The following is a 24,915-nucleotide window of genomic DNA, read 5'->3' on the forward strand; positions in this document are numbered from 1 at the left end:
CCATTCTAGACAGTTAAATTAAATGTCTCTGGCTCTCTCTGAACAGAGTGTGATTTATTGTCAGTACGTTGTCACATGATTGGTCTGTTTATTCAGCTATTCAGCTTTTGTCACAAAGAAAGAGACAGAATAACAGTGTGTGTGTGCTCGTGTGTATTTCTATTGAATTGTGTCTTATGGTGGAATATTGCTGTTGCAAACCACTTTTATACACCGAATGCATTCTTGCTGAATCAATGTATTAATTTCTAAGAAAAAAATAATCTTGCGGACCTCAAACTTTTGAACAACAGCTAACATTAGTTTTTAAATATGGGTAAATGGTAAACATTTAATCCAATCAAATGGATTTTATAATCTAATTGATTCTGTAATGACCTGGAAGAATCTTTTATCTCATAGACTGCTGATGAAACCAAAACTCCCCCCAACCGGAGTGGTGCTTGCCATATCGGCAGCCAAGCAAGCGAGAAAGATAAGCCTCCTACATATCAGGTTTGTGTTTTAGCCGCTATCGAACTTTATCATCCAAAAATATGCTAAAGCATACACTGTGTGTTTATGGGTAATTAGAACACTTTTTTTTCACTTTGACTTGTGTTTAGTATACCAGACCGGCTTCGGATGTGAATATGCTTGGAGAAATGATGTTTGGCTCAGTTTCCATGAGTTATAAGGGCTCAACTCTTAAAATACACCACATTCGGTGAGTTTTTTGTGCAAATGTAATATATTTAGCAGGAATCAGGACCTTAGTGATGTATTTGTGCTAACAATTTTGCTCTGTATGTGACAGGTCTCCACCACAGCTGATGGTCAGTAAGGTTTTTTCTACCCGGTTTGGAAGCAGCACCTCTGGAAGTACAAATACGTATGTGTCATGTTTCCTCTCATCTGCAATCTGCTGCTACATGAGCCTGCTCTCTATCTCTCATTGTCTCCATTTTATTTTGTACAGGCTGCAAGACAGTTTTGAATCAATGAGCCAAACCTTTCCTAGTCACACCAGCAGCATAGGTAAGATATTATGTACAAAAACTTCTTCCTCCTTTGTCATTTTTGCACACCCTTTTCCAAAACATAATGACCTGCTGAGTGGCCGCTGTACATTTTAAGGCATCATAGCTTTACTCTTGCCACTTAAGGCTGTTCTAAAGGCAGGTATCTTACTGCTGTTTTAAGGCAGGATTTCATGTACCTTTTACAAAGTCCCCAAACAGTCCCGGAATACACTGTACCAAGACTAATAATGCCACTAACCCGCATTATTTAAACTTGTATTATTAAATAATTGTTTACCAGCAGAATTCTTTGTGAAAAACTATATCACCTATGATTTAAAGAAGAAATGTCCATGAATTAATTGCGACAAGCCAAAGTCATCCGCTGAAACGCCACTCTCTGAACACATAAACGACAGTTAGCGGAAGCTAGAGGTTTATAACAGTTTATAAAGTTGTAAATATGGATATTTTTCTTACAAAAATGCATCAAATCACTGCAGAAGGCCTTTATTAACCCACCGGAGCCATGTCGAGCATTTTTTATGATGGATGGACGCACTTTATTTTGCTTTAAAATCTGGACCAGTGCCATTATAGAGCTTGGAAATTATAGGGTGATTTTCATTTTTGGGTGAACTATGCTTTTAAATGTAATCGGCAGAAGTGAAACGCTAAACAACTCTTTCAGTCTGTATTTAAAAAAAAAAAAAAAAAATTCCTCAAAGATTGAGTTGGAATAGTTTGCAGGAGTGTGATTATAAAAACAGTGAGGCTGTGAAAGCAGACTAGTAAGTAGATGAGGTTTCCTGTTTGGTGTACTGATGTTTAATGTCCCTGAGAACATTTGTAGTCTCATTCAGTGTTGCGTGTAACGTGTTACTAAGTAACGCATTTCAGTAATTAAATTAAATTACCTAAAAATGAGCAATAATAAGTAATTGCCATTATTTATAAAGTACTTGCCTTACAGTAAATAATTTCAACAGTTTAAAATCAATATTGAATTTGAAATCTAAATTTACCTAAGATATTTTGGACTTAAACTGGGAGGCTTGAGATTGTCCAATAGACTGTCAAGTAAATAATAATGTAAAGGTCCAGAAAAGTATGAAAAGCATCGTCAGAATAGTTCATCTGCCATCAGTGGTTCAAACTTAACGTTATGAAGTGACGAGAATACTTTTTGTACGTGAATAAAACAAAAATAACTACTTTATTCAACAATTCCTTTGTCAACAGTCTCCTCCGTTTCTCTCAATATTATCATATCACTCAAATTGCCTAAGCTCTTCTGTGTCAGCTGCGCCACAAGGATGCGCTGTCTTCTTTCAAATCAAATCATAAATACACATAGAAACCGGGCATGTGTTTTATTCACATACAAAAAATATTCTTGTCGCTTCACAATGTTACGCTTGAACCACTGATGACAGATGTACGGAGCCCCGCACAAGACATGAAAGAAAAAATAAATAAATTGTGCACAGTTTAGAAATCGAGTGAACGAAATAGTAAATCGAGGGAACGCAATAGTAATCGTGTGCACGTTTTAGTACATTGAGGGTAGGGGTGTGCACGGATAGTCGAACATTCGAATATTCGTTCTGCTCTAATTATTCGATAAATAAAAATATTCGAATTTCGCAAAAAAAAAAAAAAAGCGCTCGGGCAGAAGCGCTCCTGAGGCATCTGCCGTTGCTTAGCAACAATGACGCGCTCTCTCCATGAAGACGCTGAAATTTCAGCAAAGGATGAATGGATTTGCAGCACTAAAAATCACTTGCAGTAGCTCTGCTACTAAATTTATTTCAAAATGGCAATCCATATACAGCTATGATCAGCTGTTCCTTCATTTTGGCTGAGCTTTCAACGTTGTTACGAGAAAGGATGAAGCTGAATGTTTAGTTCTTGTCACATGACCTGCGGTGCGCTTGCGGCATTCTGAAAGTTGAGATGTTTTTAACTCGATGCGGTGCGGACGCACCTGGAAAAAAAACGGGCGCGTCGCACATCGCTTCCATTATGAGCGCGCATACCGCCTACATTGAAAATAACGAACTTGAGTGCGCAAAAGACGCGATATGTGAACGTCCCCTAAGAACTGTAGTCTTCTACAGTACTTCAAATATGCCGTGGAGAATCACAGAAAGTGACCGAATTCAAGGACATTGTTGCGGCATCTCTTAAGCAACGAATAAACACCGCTAACTCAAAGAATGCAGTGAACACTCCTCTTCTCGCGTCTGCCCTAGACCCTCAGCACAAACATCTCAGGTTTCTCAATGAAAACATGAGAGAAGTAAGAAAAAAAAACTTTTTGGAACATTATCAGAACATTTTCCTTGTTGCTAGTGGTGTGGATGCAGCCGCTGTCACCAACGATGAAGAGGATGCAATGCCCACTCGTCAGAAAAGGCTGAGCCAGTTCTTCAGCGATGATTACACAGAGTCCAGCCGAGACGAGTGGGGACAGTTCTTGATGGAGCCATGTATTCCCCCAGATGAGGATCCCATTCAGTGGTGAAATGAAAACACGAAGCGCTTCACAAAACTTATTCGCTTAGCACACCGTTATTTATGAGTCCTGACCACGTCTGTGCCGTCAGAGCGAGTTTTCTCCGCGGCCGGCCTTATTGTTAACAGACTAAGAAGCCGACTTTCCCCCGATCATGTTTACATGCCCGTATTTCTTAACAAGAACATGTAAAACAATAGAAAAAAAAGCAATAAAAATAAAGATTGCTGACAGTTTAAAAGTTTCAAAGTTAATTGTAGGCTACCTTCTACAATAGCCTAATTGCTGCAGGCTGCTTTACGTTTTTTCTTTGTTCACTTTTTTTTTTTTTTCTTTTAATCTGTACTTTTGTTTGTTTGCACGCATCGTTAAAGGTTTTTAGCTACAAAACACGATGTGTAATGTTCAAGCTTATTGTGTCTAAGCTTGTTCAAAATGATGGAAACAATAAATGTTGCTGAAAAATAACGTCTGTCTCATCAAACTTAATTTAAATAAACGAATATTCGAATATTCGTTTTTTGTGAGCTCAAATATTCGAATGTGATATTTGCGGAAAACGCCCATCCCTAATTGAGGGAACGAATTAGTAAATCGTGCACATGATTTAGCCTACTATTTTTTTCCTGCATGTCATGTGCTCCGTACAGATGGAATATTCTGACGATGCTTTTCATAATTTTATGGGCCGTTACAGTGTTATTTACTTGGTAGTCTATGGGACAGTCTCAAGCCTCACAGTTTTCATCCAAAATATCTTAAATTGTGTTCTGAAGACGAAAAAAGCTTTTACGGGTTTGGAACAACATGGGGGTAAGTGATTAATGACAATTTTGATTTTGGGGAGGAGTATCCCTTTAAGCAAATGTCTTTATAAAGACAAGTAAAAGCGTCAGTTAAATGGCGGTATAACTGATGTATTTTGAAAAATCTTAAAATATCTTGAGTCTGACCACAACTTATTTTAGGCATTAACCAAAAACCCACTGACTTCAAGATGATGGAACCAGAGGTGCCAGAATGCTAACTTATTTCCAGGTGTTGGCATACAAAATACGTCATCCTTGCAGCACACTTGTTAGTGTGAGGGTGCCGTTTTCCAAACTGGTCCCTAATGAGCTTCCATTTTGGTCAGGATGCTGCCTTAGTAAGCAGTTGCCTAATTAGGCAGCACGGTAGCTCACCAGGTTTCCTGAACAGCACTTTCATCCGTTTATATTCTAAAGTCTTTGTCTGACTTTCATCCAAACATACTGTTTCTCAACCTTGCCATATACCACTCCTCTTTTCAGAAGTCTGCCGCGTACCTAGTGCTCCTCTGCTCTGCCTGGCTCGGAGCGCGTCTTTCTTTGCAGGTTTGTGTGGAATGCTGAAGCCACATGAGCATGTGTTGATCTCACATGCACACATTTCTTTTCTGACTGACAGAATGTTATTTACACCTACAACTGATATGCATCCTGTGATCGGATCGTGAAATATTTTGTACCCTATTCACATCTGTATTTAGCACTGTACACTTGTGATTGGATTAAATGGATGTTAGTACTAAGTGTGAACAGAGTCAGTGTCATTGTGGATCAGCATTGTTTTTACGGATGGGAATGCAAGGTTTCTAGGTTATGGAGTTAACTATAAGCTTTCAGATGGGTGCACACTTTGCAGGTGTTTAATGTGTGTGTCTGTCTCTGTGGGATACTAACCTGCATGCTCTTTTGAAATGGGCTTGGGAACTAGGGTGACCACCCGTCCCGCGTAGCGCGTGTGCGCACAGCGTTTGAAGCCCAATTCATGCGTCCCGCAAATTGAGACTGTGTCACGCAAATTCAATGCTTGCTCAAAAAAAGTTGATGGCTCTATATCCTCGAGCCCCAGGCAGCCAAACGAACATTACTTGTCAGTTCAGCACGCTACTGCGAGAGCGGGAGCGAGCGAGTTTGAATGAGAGATGAAGTTTACATCTTTATTATTTCTGTTTTAACGTTTTTCCTACATTATTTATATTAAAATATGTTATGTAGGCAATAACTCAGTTTACTATTTGACTAATTTACTGAGGTGGCATCGTTGTTAACTTACAAAAATGATAATTTGGTGGATAATTTACATTTTTCCATTAATAACAGGTAGTGTATTCCGATGTAAAATTAACAGTCGCCTGTGGACGCTCAACAACCATCTTATCTGAGCTCAAAACGCTGCTTGAGCAAGTGTCAAGATACTAAAAGTAATAAATACATAATTATGAACGTTTATGTGTGTTTATTTTTGTTCTCAGTACGTTAGTTTAATTTTAATATTTTGATTATGAACATAAAAGCATTACAATATATATATATATATATATATATTATTATTACTATATACTATCGATGAAACCACAAAGCTGACGCGGGAGGTATGTATAACTGCAATATAAAGTAATTTTGAGTATTATTGCTATTAGTATTATTTTCTAAAATTAGGTAGATGTAATATAAAAGTACACATGGCAATGTTTTTGCAACAGCTCCAAGTCTCACGCGCAGTGTAGGTTATACGTCACTGTCCGAATCTGTTCACTTATTTATTTATTCACTCCTTCCTGATATAGTGAACTCAACTGCCATACACTATATAGGGATTAGTGAATGAGTGAATTCCCTTCCCTTGAGTTGTGATGTCAGACTTTTTTTTTTTTACTTTTCCTGTGGTGTTGAGCAACTACAATTCATTTTAATCCTATAATTTTATATTATAATTTATTTAAAGTGAATAAATTGTAATGAAAAATTAATTAAATAGCTAAAGTAAATCGTAAGTGGAAGTGCATCTGTCAATTCTGTCATGAGCATACATCAGCAATTACACATGTTTAGGGGAATAGGGCATTATTAATATACCATGTAAGGTGGTATGTGCTAGAAATGGGTAAACCACTATCAGTGAGTCTGCCCATGGGGTGTCCCACATTGTCCCTCAGAAACGTACCCCTTGTCCCCCCTTGGGCTTATTAGCAGGTGGTCACCCTATTGGGAACCCAACACCTTCATCAAATCATCCACAATGCAAAGCAATGCAGACACACTTCTTAACATTTATCAGAATGCGGTTGAATGTGAGGGTGTAATTACTCTCTTTTTCTAGCCCGCAGTAATCCAGTGGACATGCCAAGCAGAGGACACAGTGAGGATGGAGACAGTGGCATCGCTCGCTCAGGTATGCACACATTTAAAAAGGACAAAGTCAGGACATACTTAATGCAGATTCAGATTGTCCAGAGCATGGCAAGTGAATGGTCCCTTTGAGCATACCTTACCATTCAAAGATTTGGGGTAAGAAATAATTTGTATTTTATAATAAATATTTTTATTTAGCAAGGATTTCTGTTTCAAATACATGTTGAAATCATGCAGCCTTGGTGAGCATACAGGTGCATCTCAATAAATTAGAATGTCATGGAAAAGTTCATTTATTTCAGTAATTCAACTCAAATTGTGAAACTTGTGTTTTACATAAATTCAGTGCACACAGACTGAAGTAGTTTAAGTCTTTGGTTCTTTTAATTGTGATGATTTTGGCTTACAATTAACAAAAACCCACCAAGTCACTATCTCAACTAATTAGAATACTTCATAAGAACAATAAAAAATAATTATAAGTGAATTTTGGCCTTCTGGAAAGTATGTTAATTTACTGTACATGTACTCATTACTTGGTAGGGGCTCCTTTTTTTAATTACTGCCTCAATTCGGCTTGGTATGGAGGAGATCAGTTTGTGGCACTGCTGAGGTGGTATGGAAGCCCAGGTTTATTTGACAGGGGCCTTCAGCTCATCTGCATTGTTTGGTCTCTTGTTTCTCATCTTCCTCTTGACAATACCCCATAGATTCTCTATGGGGTTCAGGTCTGGTGAGTTTGCTGGCCAGTCAAGCACACCAACATCATGGTCATTTAACCAACTTTTGGTGCTTTTGGCAGTGTGGGCAGATGCCAAATCCTGCTGGAAAATGAAATCAGCATCTTCAAAAAGCTGGTCAGCAGAAGGACACAAAGTTTTCCAAGATTTCTTGGTAAACGAGTCCAGTGACTTTGATTTTCAAAAAACACAATGGACCAACACCAGCAGATGACATTGCATCCAAATCATCACAGACTGTGGAAACTTAACACTGGACTTCAAGCAACTTGGGCTATGAGCGTCTTCACCCTTCCTCCAGACTCTAGGACCTTGGTTTCCAAATGAAATACAAAACTTGCTATCATCTGAATAAAGGACTTTGGACCACTGGGCAACAGTCCAGTTCTTCTTCTCCTTAGCCCAAGTAAGACGCCTCTGACATTTTCTGTGGTTCAGGAGTGGCTTAACAAAAGGAATACGACAACTGTAGCCAAATTTTCTTAACACTTCTGTGTGTGCTGGCTCTTGATGCCTTGACCCCAGCTTCAATCCATTCATTGTGAAGTTCACTCAAATTCTTGAATCGATTTTGCTTGACAAGGCTGTGGTTCTATCAGTTGGTTGTGCATCTTTTTCTTCCACACTTTTTCCTTCCACTCAACCTTCTGTTAACATGCTTGGATACAGCACTCTGTGAACAGCCAGCTTCTTTGGCAATGAATGTTTGTGGCTTACCCTCCTTGTGAAGGGTGTCATTTAGGGCTGTCAAAATAGCTGAAAAACTAAATTCGAATTTTGTACTTAAATATTATCAAAATTCAAATTATATTCAAATTTAAAATGTATAATTTCAGTTAGGGTGAAGAAAAGCTTTTGGCTTCTCTCCTGAGGCCACAAGAGGGCGCATCGAGCAAAATATTACTAATGCACGTTTATTCAAAGCATAAGAAAACATGACTGTGAAAAAAAAAAAACCAATATTTAAAATAATGTTTATAAACCAACAGTGTCCCTCTAGAAAATGTGCAAAATAATACGTGTTCTGTGTGAACGGCTTGGTTTCAGTTTTGATGTAAACAAGATCTTCTCCACATTATTGTTCTCTTTTATTTATTTTTTCTCTAGTGGCTTCAACTGAATAAGCTAACATAAACCTTTTAATGCAATGACACTTACATCATCATTGCATCTCATGCGCCGGTGATAAAGATCAAGTATACTTCGGCCGCCCGCGCACCGCCCGCATTGTCATTTTCATTATCCGCTTGAGGGCAATGTTTTGAGACAACGCGGACGGTGGTCGTACGAGATCAGACGAGATCTTATGAAGTATTCTAATTTGTTGAGATCGTGAATTGGTGGGATTTTGTTAAATGTCAGCCAAAATCATCACAATTGAAAGAACCAAAGACTTAAACTACTTCAGTCTGTGTGCACTGAATTTATTTAATGAGTTTCACAATTTGAGTTGAATTACTGAAATAAATTAACTTTTCCATGACATTCTAATTTATTGAGATGCACTTGTATGAGACATCTTTTAAAAACATCTTAGCACCCCCAAACTTTTGGATGGTAGTGTACTATTTTGGCATTCATTATTACATTGTGGGGGTAATACACTTTAAAATGTCTCTGCTATTAAACCAGATATGTTATTATTTAGATCGCTATAAACATGGCTCAGTATCTCTGTATCATACTTTTGTTATTTATTGCTTTTAAAGATTCATTGATAGTGGATATTTTATTGTGCATGGTAATTTTCCCTATTTATATATGCAAGTATATACTTATAGTATATGTGTGTGTGTGTGTATATATATATATATATATATATATATATATATATATATATATATATATACTATATATACTGTATATACTGTATATACTGTATATGTATTTATATATATTACATACATACATACATACACACACACACACACACACACACACACACACACACACACACACACTAGACTATATTGGAGTGATTAATATGCACGATATTGTTATCTTGGCCACTTCTAAATACCGTGAATAAATATACATTACAAATTATTTAGAATTTGGAATGCATTTTAAGAATAGTATTCCCATCAGCTGCTTAAAATGCACAACACCTGCTGTATGCTGCTTGAAGGAGCGCATGCGCTCTGATGTAAACAAGCGGCATGAGAAGCACATGGAGGAACACGTGAGAGACGCGCTGAATGAAAGCACATTCACTCTCTGACAGCAGATAGCGCTAAAATGCAGCCCTTACCCTGTAAACATAAAAATAATCTTAAATAACCTGAATCTAAAATAATCTGGACACAGACTGGATCTGGTGGCCACGGTGACCTCAGAACAAGAGAGAAACAGACAAATATTAGCGTAGATGCCATTCTTCTAATGATGTAGCAAGTACATAGGTTGTTATGGGAAGTGTTTCCGGTTCCGGTTTACCTAATTAATGCAGCCTAAAAATCCTTTAACGGATTTGGATAATAAAAGCATATTAGTATGTTATGTGTATGCCAGGTTAAAGAGATGGGTCTTTAATCTAGATTTAAACTGCAAGAGTGTGTCTGCCTCCCGAACAATGTTAGGTAGGTTATTCCAGAGTTTGGGCGCCAAATAGGAAAAGGATCTGCTGCCTGCAGTTGATTTTGATATTCTAGGTATTATCAAATTGCCTGAGTTTTGAGAACGTAGCGGACGTAGAGGATTATAATGTAAAAGGAGCTCATTCAAATACTGAGGTGCTAAACCATTCAGGGCTTTATAAGTAATAAGCAATATTTTAAAATCTATGTGTGACGAGTGGGGCGGGGCCGAGGGACATGGGAGCGAGGCCGGGGGAGTGATTGGAGATGAACTACACCTGTTCGTCCCACCGGTCTCGAGGCCCATGGAGGAGATGGAAGGATATAAAACTGGAGCGACGACAGTGAAGGACGAGAGAGGACCAGGCCTGGGCTTTTAGTTGTGTTTTGGGTTTTATTTGCGCGCACCAGTCGTCCGTGAGGGGCTGGTGCGCTGGTTTTGTGTTTATTTTGCTTTATTAAAATGTTGTTGATTGTCCGCCGGTTCCCGCCTCCTTCTTCCGGATGAATATGAAGGTTGATATCATTACAGTGGTGCCGAAGCCCGGGAGAAGGAGGGACGCGCTGCTGAAGATCCCTCGCCGCTGTGGTGAATCCGCGGTGCCATCGAGCTGGCGAGGAGTGTGCCGCCATGGACGCTCGAGGCGGTGGACTGGAGCGAGTTGCCGGGGACGGGCGAGCTCGCTACCGGCCGCCCACGATGTGGAGAGACGGCTGCCGTCCGTGAGGGAGCGGAGGAGTCGGCGCCGTTCGCCAGGTGGCCGGAGCCTGCTGCCTCCGCCGGAACGGGGAGGAGCAGGGAACGGGGGACTCCTGCCGGCTGCCCAAAACCGGAGGAGCCGTCGCCGTCCACCGGGCGGCGGAGGAGTGTCGTGCCGTCCGCCGAGGGCCGTCCAGTGCCACCGCCAGGCACCGCGGAGGAGATCACCCAGCTGGTGGAGGGCCGAGCAGCGGTGCGTCTGGGAACCGGAATTTTTTTTTTTTTTTTTTTTCCTCTCTCCCCTCTCTCGTCTCTGTCGCTCCTCCTTCCATCTCCTTTTCTCTCGCCTCGCCTGTCCTACCCCCAGGTTCCCGCAGGTCCCCGGGAGCGGCCCCCCGGAGGGAGGGGGGGGGGGGAGTAGAGCGCAGTCTCGGGAGTACCCCCCGGCCTGCGAGGGGCGATGGGGGTATGTGACGAGTGGGGCGGGGCCGAGGGACATGGGAGCGAGGCCGGGGGAGTGATTGGAGATGAACTACACTACTGCCCAGGCCTGGTCCTCTCTCGTCCTTCACTGTCGTCGCTCCAGTTTTATATCCTTCCATCTCCTCCATGGGCCTCGAGACCGGTGGGACGAACAGGTGTAGTTCATCTCCAATCACTCCCCCGGCCTCGCTCCCATGTCCCTCGGCCCCGCCCCACTCGTCACACTATGCAATGCTTGATAGGGAGCCAGTGCAGTGTTGACAGGACCGGGCTAATATGGTCATACTTCCTGGTTCTAGTAAGAACTCTTGCTGCTGCATTTTGGACTAGCTGTAGTTTGTTTACTAAGCGTGCAGAACAACCACCCAATAAAGCATTACAATAATCTAACCTTGAGGTCATAAATGCATGGATTAACATTTCTGCATTTGACATTGAGAGCATAGGCCGTAATTTAGATATATTTTTGAGATGGAAAAATGCAGTTTTACAAATGCTAGAAACGTGGCTTTCTAAGGAAAGATTGCGATCAAGTAGCACACCTAGGTTCCTAACTGATGATGAAGAATTGACAGAGCAACCATCAAGTTCTCTTTATGTATTGCACTGCATTTTATGTAAAATCATTTTCTATTTTTAAGCTGTCTTAAATTCATTTTAAGTCAATTTTTAAATCATTTTCAAGTTCCTAAATTGCTTTTTATTTTTGTGATTATTTTTCTTCATGACTTTTTTTTTTACATTTCTTTTTGAATTACCATTGTGTACGAAATGTGCTATATAAATAAACTTGCCTTGCCTTGAATGTTAATGCATTAACTAAGGTTAACTAATGAGGTCTTATTGTAAAGTGATATCTATTGGTTTTTATAGTTCTTTTGCACTGTAATGTGTAAAACATTTAACTTTTATATATTTTTCTGTATTGCTTTGTTTTAAATGTTTAGTTATAAGAAAAAAGTTATTTAACCTGTTATAATGTATTATGACCACTTTTTTTAAAACAAAATTTCAATACCGTGATAATACCGTATACTGTGATAAAAGCATTATCAATTAACCGCAACAGGAAAATTAGATACCGGCATATCCCTAACACACACACACACACACACGTTATAAATTGTATGATAAACTGATAATTAATAATTTAATATTACTGTTAAATGTAATCTGTATCATTTTTCATACTGCACGTTAGGGCTGCAACTAACGATTATTTTGATAATCGATTAATCTGTCGATTATTTTTTCGATTAATCGGTTTATGCACTTATATTTTAGTTTTTCCAATTTTCCCCCCAAGTAAATTATTAATAAAGGGTCTTTATCATTCAGCATAGATTTTTAAGAGATTTTAACCATTTTGCATTGTCATATCCTCATCAAAAATATACCTGGAGTTGTTTTATTATGTGTTAGTAATCCTTTTGTTGAACTCTTCTGCAATCAAAACACTGACCCATACTCTAGCATATTTCACAAGGATATTTCAAATGTTTTCACCATGTCAGTCCTTAGGGCTCCTAAAGTAGTTTAACATCCCGAACAAAGCTTAAGGAATCTTTCAGAACATATTTTCACGAACAATAAGGATAAAACAGAATAAGATTGCAGTGTGTTGTATTTTATTATTTACTGGGAAACAGCTTTATAGCTTATGCTGTGAAATTGTAAACAATCCTTCGAATAAAGTGACAATGGCATGAAACCTGAATGGAACTCAATATTTAAAGTAAAATTCATCAATGTTGTCCAGAAAAAAAAAAATCGGACACACACAAAAAACCTGCTGTGTGAAAAAAAGCAGTGAATACTTAGGAAAAAAAAGTGCATTTCAAATATCTTTAAACATTTACCTCTCTCATTCAGTCATAATTAGGCTGCACGACTAAATTATGAACTGGTAAACGACAAACTGATCACAGAACATGTTTGTAAAGCTTTAAATGTTAACTGTTAAAAAGCAATGTTATCAGCTTTTACGACTAAACATTTGCAAACAACATTGTACTGGAGAATCTGCACAAATAAAAGTCTTAGGGGCCGTTCACATATCGTGCCTAAAAACGTGTGGAAAACGCTAGGCGCACCGCTTTCTCCTCCTTTCCAAAGCGCTCGGGCAGAAGCGCCCCTGAAGCGTCTGCCTTTGCTAAGCAACCATGACGTGCTCTCTCCTTGAAGACGCGGAAATTTCAGCAAAGGATGAATGGATTTGCAGCTCTAAAAATCGCTTGCAGTTGCTCTGCTACTAAATTTATTTCAAAATGGAAATCTATATACAGCTATGATCAGCTGTTCCTTCATCTTGGCTGAGCTTTAAACGATGTTACGGGAAAGGATGAAGCTGATTAGTTTTTGTCACATGACCCGCGGTGCGCTTGCCGCATTCTGAAAAGTTGAAATGTTTTTAACTCGATGCGGTGCGGACGCGCCTGGAAAAACGGACGCGTCGCAAACGCGTCGCTTACATTATGAGCGTGCATACTGCGCGCCTACATTGGAAATAACCAGTGTTGGGGAGTAACTAGTTACATGTAACGGCGTTACGTAATTTAATTACAAAATTATTGTAACTGTAATTAGTTACAGTTACTAAGAAAAAATTAGTAATTAAATTAGTTACTTATGAAATTTTTTACGATTACAAAGGGGATTACATTTGAATATTTACACACATCCACATACAGATTTAACTGATTTCTTTCCCAAATTACACTGACTATTCTTAGACATACCGCCCTAATGATTTCCGGGATGCGGAAATACAGTCTGGTTCGTAGAATCCAGTCATAAAAACGAAATGCCTAGCGAGGACGGAATATGCCACATTTTGGATGACTAAATCAAAAGTAGGTCAGTACACTTGAATCAAAACATGACATCGACTAGTGTCTGTGAATATAAAGCCCCAAAAATGCAATATATGACTTGCACATTCTGCGTGTCTGTGGAAATCAGGCGCGGACTGGACACCGGGAGAACCGGCACAATTCCCGGTGGCCTGGCAGCCGATTTTGCCCCACTATTTAATATCATTATTGTGTAATTGCCTGCCGAATGTACTAAAGCGATCATTTGCGAATCCGCCATTTGATAATTAAATCTCTAATAAGTCATGAAGTGTTAGTCATGACTCGCGCGCTCTCCGCGCCTCCGCCAAACGCTTTGGATCAGACTCCGAGTAATCAACGCGAGAGAGAGAGAGAGAGAGAGAGAGGGGGGGAATAGAGTGATAACTCTGATGGAGTGTGGAAGCGCACAGCTGGAGCAGAGAAGCAGAACTACTGTTCAGGGTTTCGGGTCAGTTTCATCTGTAAAGATGCTTTTTTTGTCTTTGTTTTTTCATTTATTTAATCAAGCAGCAGTACGTTGCTCATCAGTCATCACTCAAAATACTATATAAAGGACATCATTATTATCAGTTGTAATGTTACAGTAGTAATTTAGCTGAAAAAAAAATCAGATTTTTTTATAGGTTTAGGGGGAGCTACGACAGACAACAACACAACCCTTACGAAAATTAACATTTTAATATTTGACTATAAATGAAAATGGTTACTATTGTTTAACTGTGATAACCAAAAATGTAAAATTATTTTACAAATGTATTTATTTAAAAATAAATACAAATCCATTTGCAAAAAAAAAAAAACAAGGTTATTTTACTTTTATATAGGCTAATAAAAGCACGGTAATTTTTTGTAAGGGAAAAACATGACTTGTGTTCAGTATTAGGATTTTTCTATAAAGATATTGTAGTATTGTAGAGTATTGTATTGTAAAGTATAGTTTTGTTCAATCTTGAGTATTAAAGTCATGAGAGAGATGGATAACAGGGCAAAATAAAGAGACTGAAGAGAAAAATGGAAGTGAAGGTGCAGTTCAGGAGAGAACTTTTAATTATTTTGCATGTCCCCAAATTAAAGATTTAAACCTTTTTTATGTCAGGTCCATACCAAAAAATAGTTTTGTCCATGAACTTGTTTGTATGAGTTTGAATTTTCCAGTCTGATTTTTATTCCCAGTCCGCCCCTCCTGTAAATTAATGGCAAAGACATGGTTTCATTTACTACACATAAGCCTACTGAAGCTCGCAGTGTTTTCAACCTCTGCCATCTCAATATAGGAGTACACGAGCACATAAACATAATTTCTAGAACTGCTCTGTGTCACTTCATGTGCATTTTACTTATTTTGAGAAAACTATCATCATATACAGAGACAGCAGTTTCAAAAAAACACCAATGTTTCAGGAGTTTATTACACAGAATACGTCACATGCTTATTAGATAACTGTATTTAAGTTGATGTATATGCTTTTATTTATTATTCTTTAATTTTCACAAATTTAGAAAAGTAATCAAAAAGTACTCAAAAGTAATTAGTTACATTACTTTAATAAAGTAATTGAAAAAGTTACACTACTATTACATTTTAAACAGGGTAACTTGTAATCTGTAACCTATTACATTTCCAAAGTAACCTTCCCAACACTGGAAATAACGAACATGAGCGCGCAAAGGACGCGATATGTGAACGGCCCCTTAAACAGTTCAGTAGTGCAGAGTTTACAGGTTAATCTTCTTTTTTGAAGGCTCAAAGTAAAGTACTCCCACATCCCGCTGAATGCTGCAGAGACGCTGTTTCGGGAAGCACGTGACATAAAACGAGGCCAGCTATTGGCTATTCGCTGCTTTTCCTGCTGTACTGGCTGAGTACAACCTCCGGTGGCTCATTACTGCCACACTTTGGTCACCGCAGATTTGAAATATGCACGAAATGAGCCGCTTACGGCAAATAAGTTATTTAGCAACGAATCGATGACTAAATTAGTTGACAACTATTTTAATAATCGATTTTAATCGATTACATCGATTCGTTGTTTCAGCTCTACTGCACGTTGTGATGTCTAAATTCATGTGAATCATTTAAAATTATTGATTGTTAGTATTGAGTGTTTTATTGTAAATTATTTAGACAAAGATATCAGGGTGATGTTGGCCATTTAGCAGTTTTGTGTTATGACATTAAAAAAATCGCTTTCACTTTATTTTTCACAAATATAGTGTTTGTGTGTGAATGTTGTGTTAATAATAATAATAAAATTATAAAATTGTTAATAATAAAAAATTCAAATGTTTATATAAATGTAAATAATCTGGTGTACTTTTTATTTGCCTCAATTAAAAGTATAGTTACGTTTTGTTAAATATGTCCTGACCTTCAGGCTATCCAAGATCAGTTTGTTTCTTTATCAGAACAGATTTGGAGAAATTTTGTATTACATCACTTGTTAAGCAAGGGATCGTATGCATTAAATGGGTGCCATCAGAATATAAGAAACAAATCCATCTTGAAGAAGTTTTTAACTTCAAACTGTCTTCAAATGATTTCCAGCTCTCATATGAGCCCTCTATCCATTATATTGCTTTCTCCAGTGAAAGCTGTTTGGTCTGAATCAGGAGATAAATATGCACAGTTTAAGCAGCTTTTACACACTTTTAAACAATATGATCTAGTGATGTAATGTAAAATTTCCCCAAATCTGTTCTGAACAGTTAATTTAGGCTGTGTTTGTCACATACCCGAAATATTAGTTGACCGTTATTATTTGCCTCATAAATGTTGCCTATGAACTCCCACTTTTCCATTCTGCAGCATCTCTGAGCAGTCTTTTGGCCACTCCCCTCCCATCACCTGGATCCTCCTTCTGTAGTGGCTGTGCCAGCAGTTATCAACGCCGATGGCACCGTAGCCAGGCCACCAGTCTTCAGCATGGCCCCATCCCTCGCTGGTAAGCGTAAATATTTGTACGAGTAAGAGAGCGATTCAGAATACAAAGGGGAGATGTTAGATATGTTTTTGTGTATGTCTGTGCATCAGGAACACTGAAGAAATGTTCAGCTTATCTGACGAGAGCTGCAGCTCCAACCCTGCGATGATCCGCAGGAAGAAGATTGCCATCAGCATCATCATCAGCCTGCCAGAGAAAGAAGAGGAAAACCACAATTTTCAGGAGTTTTTCTTCTCCCACTTTCCTCTGTTTGAGTCTCACATGAACAAACTCAAGACTGCCATCGAGAGGGTAAGTGTTGAAGTGCAGGAGAGGGATTTGTCATATTAACCAGTTTTAACCAGTCTTTATATATATATATATATATATATATATATATATATATATATATATATATATTTAAACCGAGTTTGAACTGTTGGTTTGTATTTCAGTCAATGATTGTGTGCAGAAGGATAGCAGAGTCCAGTCAGCGAGTACAGGTCTATCTGTGTCGAGTGATGGAAGCACTGGGAGAATTCAGGTGCTGAAGTCATCACATTTTGTGTATATTTGATCTCTTAGCCTTCAGTTTACTATTTTTGTAGTGGTAAAGAAAATGCCTATTTTGTTCTGTGTGCATTAAGCAAGGCTCCGTGGCATTGAAAATATAAAAACATTACAGTAGTATTAAAGTGTTTTCTTGTTCTGACACTTTAAAACTACAGAAAAAATGAATCTCTAGTAAGGAGAGTAAGGAGAGCTGATAGAAACCTAGAGGAAAATGAAAGGATTACAGTATTAAACTTCCTTTATGATTCATGACCAACTGGGATCAGAAGATATTGTTAAAAGAGGCACTCAAGTTTGAGAGATACGAGTCATAAGAGTCTTCGGTTTGAATCTCATCTGGTTCCCTGTTGGATGTAGGATGACGGTGTGGAACCTGTACATGGCTCCCCGCATCAGCGAGCCAGTCTGGCTTTCCATGATATCCCAGAGTACCGAGCGAAACCTGCTGTGTCAGCGCTTCCTGAAGGAGATGAGTTTGCTGATGGACCATGGAGCCAAGAGCCAGTCAGTGATCTTTAACCTTTCAACTAAACCTATTAATTCAAATCTTTTACCCTGTTCTTTTGCTAGTACTATGTAATCAATATGATAATTGGAAAATCAGTAATTTGTTTCCATCACCATCCCTGATCCTAAACGTGTCAGGAAACACAATTGGCCAGGTGTGTCTGTGTGACAGCCAGTCATCATGAGTAACTTCCTCTTGATTGCCTTTTGTTGAGTTCTGATGGGACACCTCTGAACTATTCCTTTCATTTTCCTCTAGGTTTCTATCAGCTCTCCTTACTGCTGTTCTTACGCATCACTTAGCCTGGGTTCCTACGGTGATGCCCAGCAGCCTGCCACCAATCAAAACTACCTGCCAGAAACCTGCCTCCCAGACAGTGGATCTTTTGGCAAAATCTCACCCATACAACCCACTGTGGGCTCAGTTAGGTAAGAATGCAGACAATATAGAAATGTGTAGTCCTACGAATACTGGTACAGTATTCAAGTAGGAATGCAGGTGGGTGGTATGATCAAATAAATGCATTTTGTATGTTTATGATGGACATGTTTGAAAAGCTAATATTAATCTTATTAAATGAATCATGAGTTTGGCAGCAGTGCAAAAAAAGTTTTATAGTATTAAAAAAAAAAAATATATATATATATATATATATATATATATATATATATATATATATATATATAGTGGGAGAATGAATATTTAGAAAAAAGAATATTTTCATTTTTACAAAGACAAGTTTGAGATGAGCCTATAATTGACAGATCCTCTGTTTAAGACAACTGGTCCACTTGCAGTTTCATTTTCACTGTGATTGCATTTCCGTTAACGACTTAACTTGACTTATTTTGAACTTTCAAATTCAAAAAGTCTTTCTTAAAAAATGTTTCAAAAAGGAACTTGATTAGAATGATTGGTCCAGCATTTGTTTTCCTCTGCTCTCCACCAGGTTTATTACTGTATTATATTGTTTGTTGTTTAGGTGATCTGTATGGTGCTTTGGGCTCTCCGGTGAGAGTGTGTCGAACGGTGGTTGTGGGACGCAGGAGGGAACTGGTCCAGCGAGTCTTGTATATTCTGTCCTACTTCATTCGATGCTCAGACCTGCAGGAGCATGTTCAGCCACAAGGACAGATGGAGAATCCAGCCAATCCCTGCAGCTCTCAAACCACTGATCCCACCCCTGAAAAAACATTTCCCCCTAAACCAGACCCATTAAAGCCCACTGCTTGTGTTATTGACAAAGCATTGAACCCTAAATCTTTTCCAGGCACCTCTGTAGAACAAAATAATCACACACTTTTGACAGATACAAAATCAACCAATCCATCCTCCAGTCTGGAATCATTCACTGTCAGGCCTGGATGTACAGAAATGGGACAGGAATGTTTTGGAGAAGACAGCGACTCTGTTGGGGGTGGATTAGAGCACATTTTGGCCAATCAGAGTCCTCTTTTGCATCGGGTACAGTTTCACATTGGCAGTCCAAGGGAGACGGAGAATGAAGGACAAGCTGGGGGTCTTAGTGAGGCGGGGTGTGGACGAGGATTGGACCGAAAGTTACATCAAAGGCTTTTGACTGATATTCGGAGGAACGAGAGCTCAGATAGTGCTCTAGGTTACAGTGATGATGAAGAAACATCACCGCGAGAACTCTACATGGCTACTGAACAAAAGGAGTATGAGTTACCACTACCAAGGTAAGTGCAAAATAATTTCAATATGAGTACTCTACTAATTTAAAGTGGTCGTATCATGAGGTAACATTCTCCCAAATCCAAAAAGACCATTCGGAGAAACTAGACTGCAAAAACAGCATCAAACAGAGAGAAAAATAACTTTGAACACATGATTGTTTTCATCTACATGTCAATGTTGCCTATTTAGTGTTCAGAATCTCCTGCAACTCCGTATATTCATAAGAAGGATGCCAAAATTAGAGATGAGCATGTTAAATATGTTATCAGCAAAGTTCCTGATATGATCATAACTGTTCAAATTAAATCATAAAAATGCTTTTTTTAATTTAAGTTTTTGCTTTTACTGATTCTAATTTGTATATTTTCAGCACCTTGTATTTTGTTGCATATTAATTTAAAACGTTCATCAATAGGATTAGGATATTTTTCGATGATATGACCCATTTAGTTGTAGGGAAAAAAAATCTTCATATATATTTCTAAAATATTTAATCTAAACAATGAATTAAAATAATTAAAATAAAATAAATGCATGCGCATGGTGCTGCAGACGTAGAACATGCATGTGCTGCGACTTGTTTATATGCAGAGGAACTAGGGAAACCATTCAAAACACCCCTACATAACATGAAGTCTAGACTAGTGCGAGTGCACATTTAGAGTGTGTTCTTTCACTGCATGATTCCATCTTTTAAAATGCATTTAGAATGATCACAAATTCAAGACATGATGGCAGAACATGTATACATTTATACCACATGATATAGTTAATAAATATCACTCAGACTGCCATTTTTTTTTCTCCAAAATTACTATGATTTCAAATGTGATGTAGATTTTTTTATAAGTTCAATAAACTATAAGTTAATTAAGAGACTTACATTTTAGACACCATATTGACTGTTTTTCCTCTATTTTGCCAAGAAAAAAATATTCCAAACACAGCCATAGCAATGCTTGTCTGATCAACATGAGTGTTTAATTCCTGAATTAATCAACTGTTTGATTGATTTGGTTTAATCGCAGTGACTCACTTATTAAAGTGACTTGCTGCCATCTACTGGCAGTTTGAAATTCACATTATCTTTTTATTATTTAAAGGGTTAGATCACCAACTAAAAAAAATTAGCCTGTGTTTTACTCACCCTCAAAGCATCCTAGGTGTATGTGACTTTCATCTTTCAGACGAATCCAATCGGAATTATATAAAAAAATTGTCCTGGCCCCTCCAAGCCTTTCAATGGAGGTAAGCGGGTGTTGGTTGTCAGCAGTTCTGAAGACATGAAATTAAGTGCTTGCATCCATAATAAAACGTCTTTCAAATGGCTCCGGGGGGTGAATAAAGGCCTTCTGTAGCGAATCCATGCATTGATTTTGGTTTCTCATAGCTTCCTAAAATTGCGATTGAACCACTGATGTCACATTGACTGTCTTACCAATGTCTTCACTACGTTTCTGGACCTGGGAACATTTCAGTTGGGTTGCTGTCTATGGTCCGAAAGCTCTAGAATTTCATCAAAAATATACTAATTTGTGTTCCGAAGATGAACGAAGCTCTTACGGGTTTGAAAAGACTTGAGGGTGAGTAATTAATGACAGTATTTTAATTTATGGGTGAACTATCCCTTTAATGCAGCATTTATTTTTGGCCCATAGCACTCAGTAAAGTTAGGCTTTTTTGCCCTTATTAGTAAAAGGACAACTGCAATAACCTAACATGTCTGTTTCTGTGTAGTTGTCAGGTAGAGAGCCGAGCCAGTGTTAATCATTTTGGGCGTTCTTTGCTGGGTGGTTACTGTCCTCAGTACATGCCTGACTTTGCCTTGCATGGCATCAGTTCTGATCTCAGGCTCAAACAATGCCTTGTGTCCGACCTGGAACACACTGTTCTCGTAAGTACAATTACATTTACAGTTATTACTGCAGATAGTAAATGATTGATGTATGTTGAGTGTCACAATCATGTGACAATTTTAGCTGCAGTTTTTAATGTCTAATTAATTAAATTAGCTTTCTTGTTTAAGGCTTTAATTTTCTTGCAAAAATGTAATAAAAAGAAAAGGGTTTTTTAGTTGTTTAAATACCCTACATTAGGGTAAAGTATGTACCTGTGTGTTTGTGTAGCATCCGGCGCTGGATGAACCAGTGGCAGAGGCTCTTTGCATTGTGGCAGATACAGACCGGCTGAGTGTGCAGGTGGTGACGAGTCAAAGGCGTGTGTGTGAGGGTGGGCAGCTGGGCAGAGACGTGATGGTGTCCAACCTTGTACACACACTCATCACATCAGTTCTGCAGCTGTATGCGCTCAATATTGCATCTGACTTTGTAAGTCCCCTTAGCAGACACATAAAAGCACATTTACAGTGTAGTGTAAAGCCTGTTTTCTACACTCAAAATTTGGGATCAATAAGAGAAATTTAATTGTGGTCTGTAAGAGAAATGATTTTAATTTCAATATTTGACAATATTACTTTTTTTTTTTTTTTAACTGTAAAAGCATAAGATTTTTTTTTTAGAAACCTTCTTACTGAGCTGTAGTGCAGATTCTGAATTATTATCTTTTTTTTATGTTTATGCAAACATCTCAGTGTGTGATGCATCTGGAAGACCGGCTACAGGAGTTGTATTTTAAAAGTCGATCCTTGGCAGAATATCTAATAGGACAAACCAGGGTCCATGTAAAAGAACTGGGGCTGGCACTGGGGTAAGAGCACACTTACCTAATTCTTGCCTTCTGATTCTACCTGAATCAACCGCATGAATGTATTTTTGCTTTATAATATCGCTAAGCAAATCATTCTGATAGTACACGGACTTAAAATAAGGTGAATAGGTTCTTTTTCTTTCTTATACTAAGTTTGGTGAGTTTTGATGCCAGTTTGAGTGAGCAAAATTACATGAAAATGGTGCTTTACGGCTGTAATTATGACAGTCCATTTCTGCCACATAACAAAAAGAAAAAAAAGGTATTGCAGCATAACTCAATTTTTTCCCCCCTTGAAATTCCAAGTTTACATCTCACAAGATTTTATAGCTCTATTTTTTTCTCAGAATGCTCTTATATCTCATAATTATGAGTTAGTTTTTTTTTTTTGTTTACATCTCGCAATTATGATTTTTTTCTACTAAGAATTCTGAGTTTACATTTCTCAATTCTGAGTTTTTATCTTCTAAATTCAAAGTGTACATCTTAAATTGGTTTTGCTTTTTGTTTCCACCTCCTGATAAAAAAAAACCTTTTCTCACAACTCTGACCTTTTTCTTACATTTCTGCGAAAAAATAAGTCAGAACTGTGAGAGAAACTCTCTCTCTTTTATTTTTTTGAATTTCACTCATTTAACTGTGGGGTTGTATAAAAACACAAAACATCATACACTTTCTTTAACAACAAACATTATGCATTGCGGTCTTTTTAATGCAGAAAGTGTGAGAATAAAACTGCATAATTGTAAAATGTATGAAATTGTTTTTCAGGATTGAGTCCAGTGACATTCCGTTACTTGCAGCGGTGGCCAGCACACACTCGCCCTATGTGGCCCAGATCCTTCTTTAAATAGACCAAGTAAGATTTATTACAAATTTAAGGACCAATCAGAATGTGTTCCTGTTCTGCATGGACCAGCAAGGATCTGATCATGATCAGATGACCACACCAATCATGATGCACTGTGCTCGACATCCATTCAGAGCCTACACCCAGCCTTAATATGCCAATCAGAATGCCTCTTTGTCCAGCTGACAGTCTTTTCTTATATGTGTGCATCTAACTGTCTATAGACTGCATCATGCACCAAATTTGGGACACTTGTTAATGCTCTACTTATTTTACAGTATCTCATGTCTTTTCAAGTCTTATTTGAAAGGGAAGGCAAGAGAAAGCACATGATATTGATGAAAAACATCAATATGAGCAAGAATATGGAGAAGCATTTGATCCTTCCATTGAATAATCTCTCAGCACTATATCTGAATACACAGTAGTGTAGTTCATTAAGAATGAGAGCATATCTATAAAATGTAGAGCCTCTCTGTGAAGAACATAAGTTTACATCAGGAGCCATATTTTATAGCTGGCTGATCTCGGAAGAAATAGTTCCCCCAAACATAAAAATTTGCCATATTTAGTTATCCTCAAGTCGTTCCAAATTTGCAGGACTTACTTTATGCTATTTGGCTACTCCTTATTTATTTATTTATTTATTTGTTTATTTATTTGTCTAATAAAAGTAAAAGGTAAAATGACATAAAGCATAAATCTTTTCTTGTGATCCGTACAATTCTTATTTTCTATGTTTTCTGAGTTGAAGACGTTTTTTTTGGAGCTTGATAGAACAGCATGTTAATCTTATATATATATATGTAATCTATATATATATATATATATATATATATATATATATATATATATTTAGTTTAGAACAACATGAGAGTACATTTAAAATCAAATAATTGTCATTTTTGGGTGAACTGTCCCTTTAAAGTCTTGAATTGCAAACGATTGGCTCTAGCAAACAGCTCTGAAACCATATTAAAGGATATTTTACATTTATACCAGATTTTTTTTTTTTTTTTTTTTAAAAAGCATCAGTTTTGTCAGTGTACGTTACAATAGCTTTTACTTCAATTTGATCAAATCAATCAGTTTATCATAGTTTACTACCCCGTGTAATCTTACATTTATTTTAGTCTGCAATTTATTCTCCAGAAAACTGCTTTATAGATATTATTTCTAAATATGTTTGTATGGTACAAGTGTGTGTGCTTCAATCTCAGAAAGATGAGAGAATGTTTACATAATTGAAGGAGATGTAAACTTGGTGTGGTATTAAACTGTTACTCTTAATTACTGGTCAGTCCACAGATAGTGGATTACAGTATTAATCTGGTGCTACTCTTGTGTCAAAGGCTTACTAAAGCACATGCACACTTTCTTGAGAATGCTTTATATTTCTTTCAGTAGTGTATTGCTCTGAAAGACAAATGTCATATAACAGAACCCCAAGTTTGTGACACTAGAAATTAAAATGCTTTTTTTGTGTGTGTTTGTGTTTATTGTTCCACTTTAAAGACTTGGGAAAAGATGATTATTTTTGATATTTGAACAGAATATTCTACCTCAAGTAAAAGATATGAAAGTGGTCTGTTCTGAATTTATGGGATTGATCAGTCAGTATTACATCA

At 37.8% G+C, this 24,915-nt stretch overlaps 1 protein-coding gene across 3 annotated transcripts in view; it reads left to right on the plus strand.

Moving 5' to 3' along the window:
• Positions 1-23,982, plus strand: part of LOC132143565 (folliculin-interacting protein 2-like) — a 33,755-nt gene extending 9,773 nt beyond the window's left edge. For 2 of the 3 annotated variants that reach the window (XM_059553905.1, XM_059553907.1), the window contains exons 3-18: positions 403-495; positions 606-706; positions 797-871; positions 959-1,017; positions 4,812-4,874; positions 6,646-6,717; positions 16,838-16,973; positions 17,063-17,264; positions 17,408-17,496; positions 17,883-18,029; positions 18,292-18,461; positions 19,016-19,733; positions 21,469-21,625; positions 21,858-22,058; positions 22,322-22,437; positions 23,209-23,982. In XM_059553905.1, the coding sequence (XP_059409888.1) occupies positions 403-495; positions 606-706; positions 797-871; positions 959-1,017; positions 4,812-4,874; positions 6,646-6,717; positions 16,838-16,973; positions 17,063-17,264; positions 17,408-17,496; positions 17,883-18,029; positions 18,292-18,461; positions 19,016-19,733; positions 21,469-21,625; positions 21,858-22,058; positions 22,322-22,437; positions 23,209-23,287 (2,478 nt within the window). In that variant the 3' untranslated portion in view covers positions 23,288-23,982. The remainder of the gene's footprint in view (positions 1-402; positions 496-605; positions 707-796; positions 872-958; positions 1,018-4,811; positions 4,875-6,645; positions 6,718-16,837; positions 16,974-17,062; positions 17,265-17,407; positions 17,497-17,882; positions 18,030-18,291; positions 18,462-19,015; positions 19,734-21,468; positions 21,626-21,857; positions 22,059-22,321; positions 22,438-23,208) is intronic. The other variant, XM_059553906.1, reaches the window with a different exon arrangement.
• The last annotated feature ends 933 nt before the right edge of the window (positions 23,983-24,915 follow it).

This window comes from Carassius carassius, chromosome 7, assembly GCF_963082965.1.
Source record: "Carassius carassius chromosome 7, fCarCar2.1, whole genome shotgun sequence".
In the NCBI taxonomy this organism is placed as follows: domain Eukaryota; kingdom Metazoa; phylum Chordata; class Actinopteri; order Cypriniformes; family Cyprinidae; genus Carassius; species Carassius carassius.